We start from the raw sequence: 11976 nt of genomic DNA, 5'->3' as shown, positions 1-11976 counted from the left end.
GAGGGATGATGAATTAAAATAATACTTTGATCAACATTTATTGAAATTTTCATAAATTTTAGGAACATAGAAGAGGAAAGATAAAGGAGAGAACTAAAAAAGTTTAAAATTTCTCACTACACCAAAAATTACAATGATGGAAATAAAATTTTAGACTTTATGTTTCTAATGCATGATTTCAAATGATCTCTTTCACACTTTATAATTCATTGAGTGTTCTTTAAGATTTAATGGTGTTTACTACATTTGGGCATCCTCCACCTATAGAAATTTATACTATGTGCTTTTTGAAAGGATTTTATGGAGCTATGACATGAATCAAGAGAAAATATTTTAATGAATGAGTTAATAAGAATTTCATTAATTTTTCAGCCTCTTTCCATGCTATGATAAGGTTATTGGTATTTAAAACTAGTTGCTAATTGTAAACCATTTTTATATACCTTGAGAGAAAAATACAAAAGAAGGATTTCCACTAACTCTTTATTTTTTATTTTTTTAAGGAAGTAAAAACAAAAACAAATTTAAAAATCTATAAAGAAAACTTAAATTAAAATCACTAATACTTAATGCTCCAATGCCTTATGTTATGCGGCCACATCTGGTTGAGAAAGTTAGTTACTATTAAGAATGAGCAAACTTTATAAAAAGTTTAAAATTTCATGACTCCATATTTATGTTTGACCTTCGAGTAAAGGTATAAGTTATTTCTTCTCTCAAACATTTTAATTGACTAGATAGAAAATTTAATATTCATTCCTTGATTTTTGGAATTAAACTCCTTTAATAGGAAGGATTTCAAAGTAAATCTTTTAAATTTTGTGTTAATTTTCTATTTTAGTTTTTGGTTATGTGGTTAAGGATTGTGCTAGGTCAAGGATTAGGATTGAAAGCTATGGTTGTACAAATTAATACTGCTAAATGAGGAAATTTAATTTATTTAGTGGATATTTTGCAAGGCACCATAAGCAAGTGATTAATTAAATCAATTCATGTTATTGTTACATCATCCAACTATGCTAACACTTAGAAAACAATTACACATAAGTTGGAAAAGAAATTAATGCCTTCTCATATTGTATAATTTTTCTTTTTGGATATTTCTCGCTATATTCTATTTTGGTTGGGTAAGAGGGAAAAAATATGGCTAAGGGATTGTAGCGCATGTGATTATGGGATGAATATATTGTCACCATAGATTCTTGAAACTTTGGGAGATAAATAAGAATAAAATAGTTACTAAGATTCTTTTATTAAGTAATTGCTCTTTTTTCAGTGGCTTAAGAGAAGAAAGATAAAGTGTGTTATATGTGATATTAGAGCAAATGGCACGGGTTTAATTTTCATTGATTAGTGGCTACTTAAAAAGTATAATATACCTTTGACCAAGGTACAATGGAAGGATTGGTACAGGTTCAATTCACAATAATTAGTGGCTACTTAAAAAGTATAATATACCTTTAAGCAAAGTACAATGGAAGGATTGGCAAAGTTAGTGTGGAAATAAAGTAAATTACAAAATTCAATTAGCTCTAGGAAAGCATCAAATTAAATTACAAAATTCAATCAACTCTAGGAAAGTATCAAAGTAAATTGCAAAATTCAATCAGCTTTATGAGAGCATTTTAGAAGCCTTCAGTATGGCCCTTAGAAATTTTTTAATAGAAAGATCCAAAATTAGAATAATTAATAGAAAGAAAGCTTTTAGGATAATGGGCTTAAAGATAGTAGTGGTACTTGAAGAAAGAAACACAACTCATAACAATTATAATTTGTCTCAAAAGGAAAGAAAAAAATTATACTTAAAGTCTCATTAAATGCTAAAAAAAGCCATTGTAAACTAAGAGTAATGCATTCCAAGAAACAATATCTTTTTTAGGTATTGTCTCAAAGTAAATCCTACATCATCAAAACTTTCAAAACCAATAAAATAATGTTCCAAGAGATTATATACTCTAGCATAGAATAGTTCCTATGGAATCAAAGGTAGGATGACTTTACAAAATTAAAGACCTCACTAAAATACATTGTAAAAAATATGTTAATATAATATATATTTATGGGTGGTGACTTAATTTGACCATTATATTATGTAATTCATGTAATCCAAATTGCACTGTAGAGATTTACAAAATTCAGTCATTAGACTTTTAGAGTATTTGTGATTATTTTGAGTTCACAAATTTACAAAGTTGTTTAAAGATGATTTTTAAGTGAAAATAAAACAACTATAGTAGAGTACAATGAAGGCAACATGCCTAAAGAAAAATACATATTTTTAATCCATGCTCTATACAAAATGGATCTTATGTTCTATTGAGATATCAAACTTTTTATTGCATGCACATTTCATTCCCAAAGTATTTAATTATATTTCAATTTACCCAATTGAAATGTGTTTTTCTGGTTTCTCTACTAGTTATTATATGATAAAATTACTATAATTTATAACAATAAAATTCAATTTTTTGGTTTGCTTAAGCAAACCTGTAGGGGGATTGGGATGGTAGTGGATATACTTAGAATATGCTTGGATATTCTAGGATATTCTATCATCTAACTATTGTTATTCATTTAGATCAATTTTGTATTTATAATTTATAAACATGTTTATAATTTATAACTTTCTTAAACCCTTTTTAGTATATTATTTTTATTCTATAATATGCAATTAGATTAATCTTATGTTTATAAATTATAAACATGCTTATAATTATAAACTTTATTTATTCAATTGGATTAATAAATAACAATAATACTACTATTAAGAAAATCAAGCATTGCTAACAATTTATTTAAAAATCAATAATTATTCTAACAAAATATTCTTTAGTAAGCTGTATTTTTTTTCAACCAAATCAGGTTTTAGAAGGATTTTGTTTACATACCAACAATCCTTCTACAGCACATTGTCTAGACATGCAAGTAGCTTCTTCTGATTTCACCTGCGTTTCAAACATTTCATGATGCATAAATACAATACTCACTTCAAGCATTTCATCCAGAAGATTAACTTCCAAAGGTCTAGGCGTGTGAATGTGCACAAAGGACTCATGAGTTTATTAAGTCATCACTAAAAGGCATTATTCAGGTGGGAATCTCTTCTGGAAATCTCTTCTGGCTGTGCTGAGGGTCACAAGACAGCCTGGTCTATGTAAGTTTCTAGCATTTAGACAAAATGGACGAGGTTCTAATGTGAAGGAGTAGAGCTTATCAAGAGCTCTTAAATTACTACTAGACGAACTTTTGCTGATCAAAATTGGAAAAACTTGTTTTCAGATCTTTAATTCAGAAGAGCCGCCTGGAGCTTGGTGATGCTCCTGCATCATTGTCATGCTGGACTTTGCTTATCATTTGATTAGCAATGTCTTTTTGATAGCTGCTATTTCTCAGCATTGATTAAAAAAAAGGGCAATTAAATTAAATGTGTTGTCAAAGTTGAGCTCATCTCATCTCGCCCTAAAACGAGAGAGCGCCAAACCCTACAAAGGTTTTTAAAAAAGTGAACACATTTAAACAACAAATCTTCAAGTTGATAACGACCCAGTAAAAATTGATATAGATAAATTGAAACAAAAATAAATATACTTTGTGTTCAATCTCCCCCCGCATACACACCCACCACGGGCACAGGCTCGGGTAATAGCGGCTGTGCCGCCGCCCGCCGAATGCCCCGGCTCCGTGCCATGAACATCATCGGTCACGCCGCCGGTGTTCCTCTCTGGCCCGCGAGTGGGCGGCTCTCTCCGCTTTTTTCTTCCTCCGCTATGATGACATCAGAGCTCTGATCTAACGAGGCTCTATTACACTGCAAATTCCTAGAGAATTGCCATGGCCTTTTGTCTCTAACATATTGTGGTTGCATCCTCCTGATTCAACAAAACATTTATTTACTTATAAATTCATTTCAACAATGGCAGAAGTGCTTGGTTATTTTCAGCCAATGCTTGGTGTTCTGACTACCCTGTTGCTGCAGTCGGTGTAGATTCGAACACGGTTTGTATCAAAGTCTGCAGTAACTGAACACGACTCATAAAACACAATATGAATCTCCAACTTGGGATTGTCAGCCAGAATCTGCTCCCTTGCGTAGATTGCATCCTTACCAACAAGTTCAGGCCATGCTGTCTTTGCTGCATCATAACAGTATCAAAATATAAGCGTCCAAACAGGACTAACAACGTAAAAACTCACCAGCAGTGCTGCTTGTAACAAGCAGCATACAAATGAACAAAGCCACACAAACAACTGCTTTCGATGCCATATGATCTAGATCCACTCGGAACTCGCTATCCAAACTACAAAATGAGAATTAACATAGACGAGCTCACATACCTTATATACTGAGATAACCACAACGTGCTGCACAAAAGTCGTTTGCTCCAGACGTAAACGGCACTTATGTGTGTACGTGTCTGGAGCGAACGACACGTACTATCCTTAATCTGTTAACCGTACGGCACCCCATTCAGATTCAGCAGTCAAATGGGACTTGGCTCATGATTTGTGACACACAAGCTGCAGAAAATTCAGCTCAGTGAAACGTTCTGCATAAAAGTCATTCAGTCAGAACATGATGTCTTGACTTCATGTGATTTCTCAAGTTTCTCGGCAGCTGCACTTAGTAACATTCAGAAAATCTAAATCAAACCATAGCTTCGAGTTATCTCTTAGAAATAAGCAAATTCTGCAATAATATGAAGGCCCAATAGAAACACAAATTGAACTCTTGGTCCCACTTCCTTTGCAAATGCCAAGGTTACCAACTTAACACTGTACTTAACTTGCAATAGATTCAAACATGAATTCAACTGGTGATATTAGGTCACAAGAATTATGTTGATATATTTACTGCCAGCAATCAGATTTCAAGAACCCTAAATAGGAATTTCCCGCTCAGTCATTAGGGTTCTTCTTTCCTGGGCTTAGGGCTTTAGCAGAGCGTGGGGATGTTGGGAGGCAGCCGCGCGTTGCAGCTGGCGGTTTCTTCTCATCCATCTTGCCTGGAGAAGCCGGGAATCGGCATTTCCAGCGCCGGATTCGACGCGATTGGAGCTCCATCCACCTCATTGCGGCTCCGAAGCAGCAGATTTCCTGTTAAATGTGGACACACCGCCACGGCGCCGCTCAAGGATGCCGGTAAGAAGGGATTGGAAGTGAAGATAGAAGACTACTTGAATATTGCGGACAATGTCACTCAGGTATGTATCAATTTTTCGAAAATGTGTCTTAGTCTTTTCTATAATTTTTCCAGCTTGTTGGGAAGACTCCTATGGTTTATCTAAACAAGGTTGTGAAAGGCTGTGTTGCAAACGTTGCTGCCAAGCTTGAAATGATGGAGCCTTGCTGCAGCATCAAAGATAGGTGAGTAGCGTAGAATTTGTCAGTCATGCTTACATTTTGCTTCTGTTTGTGGTTTTATAGGATAGCCTATAGTATGATAGCGGATGCCGAAGCAAAGCAGGATATAGCTCCAGGAAAGGTAGTTTAAGGACCGTGAAATTTTACGCTTGCTCACGTAATGTTCTTCGCAGACTGTCCTTGTAGAGGCCACAAGTGGTAACACGGGTATCGGACTCGCTTTTATCAGTGCCAGTAAAGGCTACAAGCTAAAGCTCACGATGCCAGCGTCTTTGAGTAACACTGAGCGTAGCATTCTGCTGCGTGCTTTTGGAGCGGAGGTAACTCTCACGGATTCCGGGAAGGGAATGAGAGGAGCCGTTCAAAAGGCGCAAGAGATTGCAAGCAAGACTCCAAATGCATACATGCTAAAGCAGTTTGAGAATCCTGCGAACACAAAGGTACGAGAAGATAGTTTCTTTTCTACTTTTTATTTTTACTTGTAGGTTCACTTTGAAACCACTGGACCCGAGATCTGGGAGGACACGTGTGGGAAAGTTGATGTTCTTGTAGCATCTATCGGAACCGGTGGCACGATCACTGGCATCGGAAAGTTCTTAAAAAGCCAAAATTCCAATATAAAGGTGATCCTTTGGTTTGATGTGTATACTAAAGCGAGTGTTGCGATTCCAGATATGTGGTGTCGAGCCAGCCGAGAGCGCAGTTTTATCCGACAAATCAGGTGCGTATAAACTTTAGAAGGATTCCTTCCAGTGATGACTTGCCGTTCTCATGGCAGGCACTAAACTCGTGAGTCCTTGGTGCAGGCATTTACGCGCCTGGACTCTTGGAAGTTAATCTCCTGGATGAAGTGCTTGAAGTGAGCTTACATTATATAAGCATCACGAAATGTTTGAAAAACACATTCTATTCAGGTGACAACAGAAGAAGCTACTCGCATGTCTAGACAACTTGGCGTAGAAGAGGGACTATTGGTATATAAACTTGATCGCTTTTAAATGCTAATGTTATTTGATTACTCAGGTTGGAATCTCTTCGGGAGCGGCAACTGTAGCTGCGCTCAGGGTCGCAAGACGGCCTGAGAATGCAAACAAGCTCGTCTGCGTGAGTTCTAGCATTTTGGCGAGCTTAACAATGTGTAAACTTCTCACAAACGTAATCTCTTACAGGTAGTGATTCCTAGCTTTGGCGAGCGCTATCTTTCTACCGTTCTCTTCCAGTCTTTGAAGGATGAAGCCGAAAAGATGCAATTCGAGAAGTGAAAGCGGCAAGTCAGGTAGATTTTGAAAATTCATTCGTTTTTTTGTAGCACTTCCACTGCGCAAATACTTTTGTAACAAGTGGAAGTCTGTACACCACGTAGTTGGATTGGAATACTTTACAGGCAAAGTTTGTTGGACCGATCTCCCGGTGAATAGTCTGTGGGTCACTTATTACTCATGTCTGATTCGGACGTGCGTCGATCGTCACTCACTCAATCGAGGCCTGAACACCATAGATTCAATCATTTTTTCATCGCCACTCATTTTCTTTTGCACTTGTTTCTCCTCGTAGGTGGTCTACGCTACTTGATAAACCGTTGCTAGCCAGCAGTGCCAATAATTGGGATTGTCACGAGAACATGGAGACAAAGTGCAACGATGCTCAAAGATTCGGCAACGTCCTCGCTGCATTTGACTAATCCGTCCATCCAACCAAACAGTCGCCAGGGCCAACATATTATATTTTTGAGTGAAAGCCGGGCGAAAAATCATCGCCCACGAGTAAGTGTTTCTTTTTATCTGTTCTTGCTCGTTGGTTGCTGACTTGTTCTTTGTTTTCTCTGTCTCCATCAGGTTCCCAGTGGAAACGCTCGCAACCACAACAACCACGCAAGCAAGGTGCTGTGTTCTTCTTTTTCTGCCTGACAAGGGAATTTTACCTTTTCTTTTGCGTTTTGTTTGTAGCTCCGGTAGCAAACTTTGTCGCGCTAGAGAAATTCCGTCCGTCCCACAGTCGGCACGAGAGCAATGGAAACGACTGAAGAAGGTTGCCTCGATCCTCGCTTTCAATTCATTCAAGTTTGGTGAGTTGTGAGTTGGAGGTTTGAAAGGAACAAGCAAGTTGAGCAGGGCCTGGATTGGGATCGGAAAAGATCTGGCCAGCCAGAAGAACATGCAATGGGGGTAAAGATTTCAATTTCCATTCCACAGAAAAAGAGGAGGTGGGAGACAAATTTGATTAATAATTCTGTAACTAAACGTTTCTTTGTTGTGTTTTTTTTGGCGCCAGAGAAAGTTCACTTGGATGTAGCTGCAGCACCAGCCAAGCAAGGACAAATATGAGCAATGCTTGTTTACTGGAGCAGCCCAGGAACATACAGAGCTAAACATACATATCTGTGTGTTTTCTTTTTGGTGGCAGCTAGCCATAGGCAGTCTGCAGCTTTGTTGGTGATTCTCCAAAATTTTTTGGATTTCCAAAAGATCTCAATGGAAACAAGCAGGGTGTTGTAAGAAACTAATTTGAGCAGATTGGTGGTCCTTTGGATAAAAGAAATGGCAAGCTTGACTTTGTATTTGATTGGATCATGATAAATTGCTTTTGGAAGCTGTATCGTTGTGGGCACTTGATGAGATTCAAGATCAATGGAACCACTAAAATAAAATTCTAGCTTTTTCAATAGGAATTGATGGTTTTGTTTTCTTGTGGAGGGCAAAACTCTCTTCTACACATTTGGAGTGTTTTGTGTGTAGCTCACTGGAATTTGGGTGGCAACCAAAAATGCCCAGTGTGGGCATTGAGATATTATGTGAAAGGTAGTCCATCCCATCCCTCTAGAGCAAGAAAAGGAAGAAACTCTCTAGCCCTAGTTCTCACTCCCAAGGAGAAAAGAAAAGAAAAAATGAAAGAGAAGAGCTTTTGGGGCTTTTGATCGATAGAATTCCTCCTTGCAAGTACCAAATCTTTATCGCGAAAGAAGAAGAAAATGGGCTTGTGCCTGTCCAAGAAGGATGTGTTGATCCAGAAACCCCAGCGCGATCATCTGCTGAGCCTGAGCGGCATCCACAACGCCGCGATTCTCGTCCCCGACAGCCCCTCCATCTCGGTCGTCTCCACTGAGCTCTCCAGCCTCGCCGCGGCCGAGCGCCACCTCCTCAAGAACCGCAGCAGCAGCGGCGGCGCGATGCGATCCAGCAGCGCCTCCAATATGGCCGAGTGTGGGAGCGTCCGCGAGTGGCGATTCCACCGCAACAGCAGCGCCGGTAGCGGCAGCGTCAGGAATCTCCTCAGCAGCAGCAGCGACGCCGACGCCGACGATCTGGCCAGCGGCGCTTCCTACAGCGCCGCCGCTCGATCGTCGGGGTTTTCGTACCTCTCCAGCCCCATGGTCGAGGCCATGGACGCCGCCTTTGGCCTGGACAGCATCGCTAGGAGCTACGCGAAGGCCAGGGAGAGATTCGAGCTCGACGGCGTTGGCGCTGGGTTGAATCCCAGGCTCCTGGAGATCGACGAGGACGAGGAAGAACACGAAGAAGAAGAACGCCACCAAGAGCAAGAAGAAGACGACGATGGTATGAGCGAATATTCGTCGACGTGCTCGTCGCTGGGGATCAAGAAGAAGAGCCAGGCGAGGAGCTTGCACGTCTTTGGCGAGGTCTTTGGGGAGCCCACGCCGCGGATCAACAGGATGGCGGCTCCAGCCATGCCCACCATTCGAATCATCGCGGGCGAGAGGGATTCCTTCTCCAAGAAATGCGATGTCTCGGTGTTTGGGGCTGATCACTACTTCCACGCTCGCAATCTCCACCCATCCCAGCAGCACGCCGCGCGATCATCGGTGGATTTCGGCCCTGAGATCGCTGGATCGGGCGAGCAGCCGCAGCACAACGTCCATGTTCGCAGCGCGCGCTGGGGATTCGTCCTCGATTCCGGTGGATCCGACGAGATGGAGGGCGACGAGGAGCTCTCGCGATTGAGCACTAGCAGCGTCTTGGTCGAGCCAATCTCCAAGCCCTCGTTCACCAACTCCTCCAATGCTGCCGTGTTCATGGCTGTTCCTCCCCGATCGGAGTCGTGGCACGCGAATTTCTCCTTCTCACACATGAATCCATCCTCGGCGGCGGTGAATCCTCCTCCTCCCTTAGCCAAAGATCAAAGATACGAGGATTCTATGACCTCTAGATCTAGCACCACGAGCAGCAGCCACGATTACTCCTCTTCCTCGCGTGATCTGAGCTCCAACCTCAACTCGTATGGATTTCCTCCTCCTCGCGCGGCCGCGAAGAAACTCGTGAGGGACTCCTCCCTGTCTTCATCCGAAGAGGGTGACTCCAGCAATTTCCAGAGATTGCCATATGATCGTTGTGATCTCGATGGCGACGACAGCGATAGCAGCAACGATCTTTTCGAGATCGACAACTTGGGCAAGGACTTCTTGCTCTATCCCATGAACAGCGCGTTTCTCCAGGATCCAGACATCTCCTACTCGTCCGCTGCGAACAAATCGACGATCTCCACCAAGGGCTCCAATCCTCAGCACCAATTCCAGCCGAGGATCGTCGGCCATAGCAGTGGATCATCGATCCTGGGGCCGACGCAGCGCGCAAATGTTTTGGTTTCTTCGCATTCCAAGCCGAGGTCGTCAAGTGGCAGCGATCTAAACTTCCAGCCGCCAAGGAAGAGTGTCAAGGGGAGGAGGAAGAGCGGCAGTGGGTTTCATGGGATCTCATCGGTGGAGAACGAGAGCTTCTACGCGAGATAGAAATCTCTCACTCCACTCTGGATCGATCAGTGTGGATCATGCATTGCTCCTTTTGTGTTTTATCTATATAAACTTTGGAAGGAAAAATATACGCCTTTTTTAAATTCATATTTTGGCGCGCGAGTGGCAATTTGGGGCAGATCACTTGATGGGCAGCATGAATCGATCGATCAACCCGTCGATTCGATCGATCTACCCGTGGATTCAATCGATCAACACGTCTATTGTAGAAAACATTGCTTGAAAGAGATCGATCGATCTACCCGTGGATTCAATCGATCAACCCGTCGATTGTAGCAAACATTGCTTGAAAGAGATCGATCGATCAGTATCACGTGGCCGATCAATCAATCGCGGCTCAGCGCGCGATGGAGCACCCACTGTGGGCTTTCTCGCAATTGGGCGCGAAGAGATCGACTCATTCTTCCATTTTCCACGCGAAGCACACACCCGATTTTAAAGAGAATTCATTTCCGTGGTCCTGGATCGGGATAAGCGATGGAATATTTGGACCACTGCGCTGTGGTTGGATGGCATGGGTACCCTCTGTCCCCATCGTGGCGCAAGCACAAGCCCTAATTTGCCCGTAAGCCCTAATTTGCCCATAAGCCCTATGCCTCCTGGATTTGTTTGTATGTGGTGTAGGAAGTTTCTGGAATGTCAAAATCCCCCTGGAGAGGGATAGAACAAAAATGTATGAACCACAATGGAGGGAGCTCTCTCTCGAGAAAAAGCCCCCTTTTCTCGCTAAAATATCTCGTGAATCCACTGCTGGGTCCAATGGATTGATTCTCGCCTGTTCTTCTCGTTGGGCCACTGCTCAATCACTCCATCAATCAATCGCAGTCGAGACGACGAGAGAACAAAGACAAACGGACATTCACGCGGCGGGGAGGATCGATCGATCGGACAATGCCGGTGGCCTTACTCCTCTTGCTGCTGCTCGTCTCTTCGTGCTCATCGTCTTGTCCGGAAGAGCAAGGGTCGAGACAAATCCAAGGTATAGCGAGTCCGCTTTTGCACGGGAAAAAAATCTCGCGTATCACTTTTGTTGTTTTGCAATAGGTGTCTCTCGAAAGCTGCTGCAACAAACGCTAACGCCCAAGGTGAGAAATCGATATTTCTTGCTTTTTCTCTTGCGGCCCGCCGGAGATGATAAATGAATGGCAGTATCCCAGTGATCGAAGAGCGATGGTCGGGTCGACGGCGCCCAGCTGCACTTACAACGAGTGCCGGGATTGCAAAACGGAGTGCCGAGCCGAGCAAGTCCCACTCAATGGCCGCAATCCCAAGGAGAGTGCCTATAGATACTTATGTGTCTGTAGGAAGCGACACTAAATTACTTATATTTTCAACAATGGTTTCATTTTAATGCAGGCAATGTTCAAAGTATAAAATCTAGATTTAAATTTTAACCTTATGAAAATGTTAATAAGTTTTAAATAATTATTATTTAAATTTTTTCTTCTGAATTTAAATAAATGGGAATTAATTAATAAATTAAAACTTCTTAGTGGACTTCCATATCTTTTAACATAGTTAATTTATTAATAACAAGTATTTTTTAATTGCTTTTGAAATTTTATAGGATTTTTATAATATTTTAATTTCAGGATTGAAATAAATTTTTAATTCATTTAGAGTGATATAATACATTCCATTAATTAATGTTTTTTTAGAATGCATGATCACATGAATTATTAAGTTGAATAATTAAGTTTCCATAGTTATATTTTACAATTTGTTAATTTTAATTTAGTAATGTTTTTTTTATAAATACTAATTTTTGAAAATATTAAATTTTAAGATTTTTATCAAACTTAATTTAGCTTAACTTTATAATTTACTTAAATATAACTTTACTTTAAGTA

At 40.8% G+C, this 11976-nt stretch overlaps 3 protein-coding genes and 1 pseudogene across 4 annotated transcripts; 3 read left to right on the top strand and 1 right to left on the bottom strand.

Annotated features, from left to right (window-relative positions):
• Window positions 1–3870: 3870 nt before the first annotated feature.
• On the bottom strand, window positions 3871–4293 carry LOC9654333 (subtilisin inhibitor). The gene is made up of 2 exons (XM_002982999.2): window positions 4195–4293; window positions 3871–4133 (listed from the first exon to the last, which is right to left on the bottom strand). Exons 1-2 carry the CDS (start codon window positions 4262–4264, stop codon window positions 3937–3939), a joined length of 267 nt encoding a protein of 88 aa, XP_002983045.2. The 5' UTR covers window positions 4265–4293; the 3' UTR covers window positions 3871–3936.
• Window positions 4294–4912: 619 nt separating this feature from the next.
• Window positions 4913–6868, top strand: LOC9654155 (annotated as a pseudogene).
• Window positions 6869–6915: 47 nt separating this feature from the next.
• Window positions 6916–10213, top strand: LOC112350986. Its single transcript, XM_024688063.1, has 4 exons — window positions 6916–7124; window positions 7197–7241; window positions 7308–7564; window positions 7633–10213. Exon 4 carries the CDS (start codon window positions 8330–8332, stop codon window positions 10103–10105), a length of 1776 nt encoding a protein of 591 aa, XP_024543831.1. The 5' UTR covers window positions 6916–7124; window positions 7197–7241; window positions 7308–7564; window positions 7633–8329; the 3' UTR covers window positions 10106–10213.
• Window positions 10214–10701: 488 nt separating this feature from the next.
• On the top strand, window positions 10702–11497 carry LOC112350989 (EPIDERMAL PATTERNING FACTOR-like protein 9). Of its 2 annotated transcripts, none has more exons than XM_024688069.1 (3): window positions 10702–11105; window positions 11171–11211; window positions 11284–11497. In XM_024688069.1, the coding sequence occupies exons 1-3, from the start codon at window positions 10798–10800 to the stop codon at window positions 11475–11477; spliced, it is 543 nt and encodes a 180-aa protein (XP_024543837.1). In that variant the 5' UTR covers window positions 10702–10797; the 3' UTR covers window positions 11478–11497. The 2 variants fall into 2 exon arrangements, with proteins under 2 accessions (XP_024543837.1, XP_024543838.1); XM_024688070.1 differs by having other exon boundaries at window positions 10718–11105; window positions 11276–11497.
• The last annotated feature ends 479 nt before the right edge of the window (window positions 11498–11976 follow it).

This window comes from Selaginella moellendorffii, unplaced genomic scaffold (assembly GCF_000143415.4).
Source record: "Selaginella moellendorffii unplaced genomic scaffold, v1.0 SELMOscaffold_56, whole genome shotgun sequence".
Taxonomy (NCBI): Eukaryota; Viridiplantae; Streptophyta; class Lycopodiopsida; order Selaginellales; family Selaginellaceae; genus Selaginella; species Selaginella moellendorffii.
Note: the sequence above shows the minus strand (reverse complement) of the source record. Positions and strands in the feature narration are given on the sequence as shown.